Here is a 6,000-nt window from a genome sequence, read left to right on the forward strand (position 1 = left end):
ACTCCAGCCTGGGGGCAAGAGTGAGACTTTGTCTCAAATAAATAAATAAATAAGTAAATCCTTTCTCAAATCATTGATATTGTCTCATTTTAATTTTTGTCATTCTCATCAGTGAAAAATGAGATCATTTCCCTTTGCATTTCTTTGATCCCTAGGAGGTAGGAGATTTCTTTTTTCCATGACTCAAGTATATGACTCAAGATTTTTCATATGTTTATTAATCATGTGTATTTCTTCTGTGACCTGCTTTTTCCTGTTTCCTTAAAAAAAAAAATCCAGTCTATCTTGATATGGTAGGACTTTGTATAATATGTATGATATGGGTATTTTTTTATTATATATGTTGCAGATATTATCTTTGAATTTGACCTTGGCCTTTTAACTTTTGTTTGGTATGTTATTTTGCCATGTAAACCTTGACGTGATCTAATCTTGATAGTCTTTTTTTTGAGGGCTTTGCAGTATTATGAAATACTTTTCCACCCCAGCGTTATAAGAATATTTTGTTATAGGTACTTTCATGGTTTTGTTCTTTATATTTAGATCTTTAATCCACCTGGAATTCATTTTTATGTCTAGTGTGAGGTAGGATTCTCATGTCTAACAGATTTGTCTAACATTCTGACCCATTCAGAGATAATTTATTATTTAAAATAAAATGGAAAATTTTTACTGGTTTTGATTTCTGTTTAAAATACAGGATACTGAAGAGCCAGGTTTAGTGGCTTAGGCCTGTAATCCCAGCACTTTGGGAGGCTGAGGCACTGGGATCACTTGAGGCCAGGAGTTTGAGACCAGTGTGGCCAACATGGTGAAACGATCTCTACCAAAAACACAAAAACTATCCAGGCATGGTGGTGCGCGCCTGTAATTCCAGCTACTTGGAGGCTGAAGTCACAAGAATCACTTGAACCTGGGAGGCAGAGGCTGCAGTGAGCCGAGAAGGTACCACTGCACTCCAGCCTGGATGGTCGAGTGTGACTCTGTCTCAAAAGAAAAACTGTAGGGTACTGAAGAAATTGAAACATTAAGAATACCTTATAAGTAAATTAACCACTTTGGCTCTTCAGAAAAAAAAAAAAGAGCTCTTATATTTTAAAGTTTGGTTTTGGCAGAAAATAAAATTCCTAGATTGTTTGGTTAATAAAAACTTTATTAGATGGATTAAATTGTGATGTATGGAGATAGAGTTCTGAAAGAAGAATAGAAACCTTTTAAAAAATAGTATTCTCAGCCTAGGCAACGTGGTGAAACCCTGTCTATACAAAATATAGAAAAATTAGTGAGCTGTGGTGGTGCGTTCCTATGGTACCAGCTACTTGGGAGGCTGAGGTTGAGGTGGGAGGATCGCTGAAGTCCATGAGACAGAGGGTGCAGTGAGCTGAGATTGCACCTCTGTACTCCAGCCTGGGTGACAGAGCAAGACCCTGTCTCAGAAAAGAAATAAATAAACAAACAAATACACATATACAGCTAGTGTTCTGTTGTAACTCTTAGTTGGACAGATTCAATAAAACAGTGTTAACTTTTGAAGCTAATTTTATTGGAACTAAGTTTCTGTACAGATAGGTACTCAAAACAGCTCAATTTTCTAAATCACAGTACAGCAATTTATTTTTTTTCCCTTACATATCCAGAAGAAAATTCAGATGAATTATCTGGTGAACGACAAAGAAAACGCCACAAATCTGATAGTATTTCCCTTTCCTTTGATGAAAGCCTGGCTCTGTGTGTAATAAGGGAGATATGTTGTGAAAGAAGCAGTAGCAGTGAATCTACAGGGACGCCGTCGAATCCGGTAATGTTCTCATTTTTAAGTAAGGCAAGACTCTTACTGTTAAACTCTAGTCCTGGCAGTCCTAATAAGCATACTGATCGAATGTACATGTGTCTTACGAGATTGATGCAAAACACGGTGCTAAATTTTACTTTAAAATAAAACTACTGTATTGATCTCTGCCTTCAACCCAAGGTATTGTGAGAAATGTGAAAAATAGTGGAGTAACACTAGTATTGGTAAAATTAGTAGTAGTATTAGTAATTATCAGTGTCACTGTATGTATTAGAGAATATTTGTGGACCACTGCACCAATAGTACATTCAAATAAATTGGAGCATAGAGTTGTTTGAGAGTTTTGAAATAAAGGAACAAAACCCAAAATTTGGTTCAGTTAAATATTTTAGCATTTTAAGGCAAATTTGACTATTTAGAGTAAAAATATCTTTTATTACAGCCATCAGCAAAAAAGTCAACATAGTCTGAACTTAACATTTGCCAGATAGGTCTAGACATCAGGTAAGTTCTGTTTACTTATGCTGTAAAATACAGGTTTATACTGGGCTGAGTGTGGTGGCTCACGCCTGTAATCGCAGTGCTTTGGAAGACTGAGGCGGGTGGATCACCTGAGGTTAGGAGTTCAAGACCAAGCTGGCCAACAAGATGAAACCATGTCTGTACTGAAAATACAAAAATTAGCCAGGCATGGTGGCACACGCTTGCAGTCCCAGCTACTCGAGAGGCTGAGGCAGGAGGATCACTTGAACTCAGGAGGTGGAGGTTGCAGTGAGTCGAGATTGTGCCACTGCACTCCAACCTGGGTGACAGAAAGACTCAGTCTCAAAAAAAAAAAAAAAAAAATGCAGATTTTTTATTGCATGGATGACGGGAGAGTATCAGTACTTTTTAATTATTAATACAGACTTCCAAAATAATAGCGAGCAGCATTTCTTAAGAGATGTTACTGAAAGACGTTTGGTAAAATCTTTTTTTGTTAACAAGAATGCTTGACAAGTGGAATATTTTGTTTTGTATGTCTTTAAACAAGCTTGTCCAACCCATGCCCTGTGGGCCATATGCCAAGATGGCTTTGAATGTGGCCTAACACAAATTCATAAACTTTCTTAAAATATTATGAGATTTTTTATTTTTTACTTTTTTACAATTTTTTCCCTGCTCATCAGCTATTGTTAGTGTATTTTACGTGTAGCCCAAGACAATTCTTCCAATGTGGCCCAGGGAAACCAAAGGATTGGATATAGTTTTTGGTAATATGGCAGTGTTGATGGTCATTATTCTGGATATTAGTAATCCTTGTAATCCTTGTATAGTTCTCTAGAAGATGTAGGAGATGGAACCAATTATGGTAGTAATCCTAGTCTTTTACCTGTTCTTGTTAATTCCTGTATTATCTTTTTATTTTTCTCTTCCAAAGTAGTGATTGTTTGAACACATACCTGCCCTCTAGAATTACTGTACTTAATGGAGCTGTTACTCATGTAGGCCACTAGATGGCATAATGAGCTCTTGCTCGGTCTGAGAGCAGGTTCTTCATTCGTAGATAATTTAAGTTTATACCAGATTCCATACAGTTGAGATGGCACTGCAGATACAGTAGTAGTCAAGGTAGATATGATTCTTGTCTTCATGGGGAGATAGATCATTAATGACAAATGAAAAAATTTAATAAATCCAGTGAAAAAACAGAGGTGCTTGAGAGGAAATGTGTGTGATAAAATTGAATCCAGTTAAAACTTGATGAGTACACAACCTACAAGTTTGGTTAAAAAGAGGATTATCATATCCTATTTATTTATTTATTTATTGAAATTGAGTCTCTCTATTGCCCAGGCTGGAGTGCAGTGGTGCAATCTTGGCTCACTGCAACCTCCGCCTCCCAGGTTCAAGCAATTCTCATGTCTCAGCCTCCTGAGTAGCTGGGATTACAGGCTTCCACCACCACACCCAGCTAATTTTTGTATTTTTAGTAGAGACAGGGTTTCACTATGTTGGCCAGGCTGGTTTTGAACTCCTGACCTCAAGTGATGTGCCTGCCTTGGCCTCCCAAGGTGTTGGGATTACAGACGTTGAGCCACAACACCCGGACCCCCATTAAGTGTATAGTTTTTGTTAAAGTTATATCAGAATTCTAGCTGAATGGAGTCCTTGTTCTTGCTTTGTACCTGGGACACTGCCTTGTTACTGATACGGCTTTGAGGAGTAGGGGAACATCAGATTTTTTGTTTTGAGTTGAGTTAGGTAAAATGACATGGACACACGTGGAGTGGTTTTAAGGAGCAGAGAGTTTAATAGGCAAGAAGGAGAAGCTCCCCCTTACAGAGCCGGGGTGGGGGTGCTCTAAAACTGAAAGAGGAGACCTCACATACTAGCTGGTTTTATGTGATGGCTGGAGGGAGTGGTGTCTTATTTGCATAGGACTCAGAGGGTTGGTTTAACCAGGCATGTCATTTAGCCCTCGAGAAAACTAGCCCTCCCACTCTAGTCCTTTAATACTGCAAATGCAGCGTGCCACGACATTTTACACACGTGGGGTTATGTGGGGGCGGCCATGCTGTTAGGTACCTGTTGGGGCAAGGGCAAGAAGACGACAGTGGGAATTGCCATGTTGGGTGGACCCTCTTGCATTTGCATCTTAAAGGTTGCCGGCCTTTAAGAGCCAGGGTTTTATGCTAGACAAGAAATGTTTCTGGAGCTACGAAAAACCTTCCAAGGACCACTTTCCCTTTCTATTTGCCTAAAATAATTTCTTAATAACGCCCACCACATTATCAAAGTGTGCAGTAGAGGGGTATTTCTTTTTTTCTTTTTGTTAGTCCTGTCCTGCATTCTCTTAAAAAACCCTATCTATTAAAAAATCTCACAGTGGCTCATGCTTGTAATCCCAGCACTTTGGGAGGTCCAGGCGGGTGGATCACCTGAGGTCAGGAGTTCAAGATCAGCCTGGCCAACATGGTGAAACCCCAGCTCTACCAAAAATACCAAAAATTAGCTGGGTGTAGTGGCGGGCACCTGTAATCCTAGCTGCTCGGGAGACTGAGACAGGAGAATCGCTTGAACCCAGGAGGTGGAGGTTGCAGTGAGCTGAGATCACACCATTGCAAGGGCAACAAGAGCGAAACTCCATCTTAAACAACAACAACAAAATCTCGTTTTTCAGGTTAAGTCCCTAGTTGTGAAAGCTTTTGGTAGGGCCCGTTTTTTTTCTCTTCTGCATTTTAATTTCCCTCATTTGAGAATGTTATAGTCATCACTGGGTGTCATCATTCACCAGTTTGTGAAGGGAGTTAAAGGAAAGTGCATTCCTCTCCCATCTTTTCTTTGGGGTTTAGTAAATTGTGGGAAACTAAGACTGTGTTCTAGACTGTACACCACACAGTTTATATTATGATCTTCTGTCATTTTTGCAGCCTTAGATTCCATTTTTAGCTAAGACTGGGGTTTTAAATAACTTGTTTAAGGTTCCTACAACTGTCGCAATTGGAATTCAAACAATTCTAGGTATTTCTGACTGCAAAAATCTAAGATCTTTGCAGAGCAAGCCTATCTGATGCTTTAAAAACTTTTTTTTTTTTTAATTTTTGAGATAGTCTCTCACTCCATTGCCCAGGCTGGAGTACAGCGGCATGATCATGGCTTACTGCAACCTCAACCTCCTGGGTTCAAGCGATCCTTCCTCCTCAGCCTTGAGAGTTAGCTGGAACTACAGGTGTGTAGCACCACACCTGACTAATTTTTTTTACTCTTTTTTTTCAGAGATGAGGTCTCGGTCTGTTGCCCAGGCTGGTCTCAAACCACTGGGCTTATGTGATTCTCCTGCTTTGGCTCCCAGAGTATTGGTATTACAGGCATGAGCCACCACCCGCAGCCTGATGCTTTTAAAATATATAGTATTTAGGCCTGGTGTGGTGGCTCACACCTGTAATCCCAGCACCTTGGGAGGCTGAGACAGGCGGATCACAAGGTCAGGAGATCGAGACCATCCTGACTAACACAGTGAAACCCTGTCTCTACTAAAAATACAAAAAATTAGCCGAGCGTGGTGGCGGGTACCTGTAGTCCCAGCTACTGGGGAGGCTGAGGTGGGAGAATGGTGTGAACCGGGAGGCAGAGATTGCAGTGAGCTGAGATCATGCCAGTGCACTCCAGCCTGGGCAACAGAGCGAGACTCTGTCTCCAAAAAATATATATATATATATATTTAA

General features: G+C 40.0%; 1 protein-coding gene across 5 annotated transcripts in view; it reads left to right on the forward strand.

Annotated features, from left to right (window-relative positions):
- Window positions 1-6,000, forward strand: part of MDM2 (MDM2 proto-oncogene, E3 ubiquitin protein ligase) — a 31,393-nt gene that overhangs the window by 18,003 nt on the left and 7,390 nt on the right. For 3 of the 5 annotated variants that reach the window (XM_011976596.1, XM_011976598.1, XM_011976597.1), the window contains one exon: window positions 1,638-1,798. The exons of the other annotated variants lie outside the window; for them this stretch is intronic. In XM_011976596.1, coding sequence (XP_011831986.1) covers window positions 1,638-1,798 — 161 coding nt within the window. The remainder of the gene's footprint in view (window positions 1-1,637; window positions 1,799-6,000) is intronic. 5 annotated transcript variants of the gene reach the window in all.

This window comes from Mandrillus leucophaeus, unplaced genomic scaffold, assembly GCF_000951045.1.
Source record: "Mandrillus leucophaeus isolate KB7577 unplaced genomic scaffold, Mleu.le_1.0 Scaffold169, whole genome shotgun sequence".
NCBI lineage: Eukaryota > Metazoa > Chordata > Mammalia > Primates > Cercopithecidae > Mandrillus > Mandrillus leucophaeus.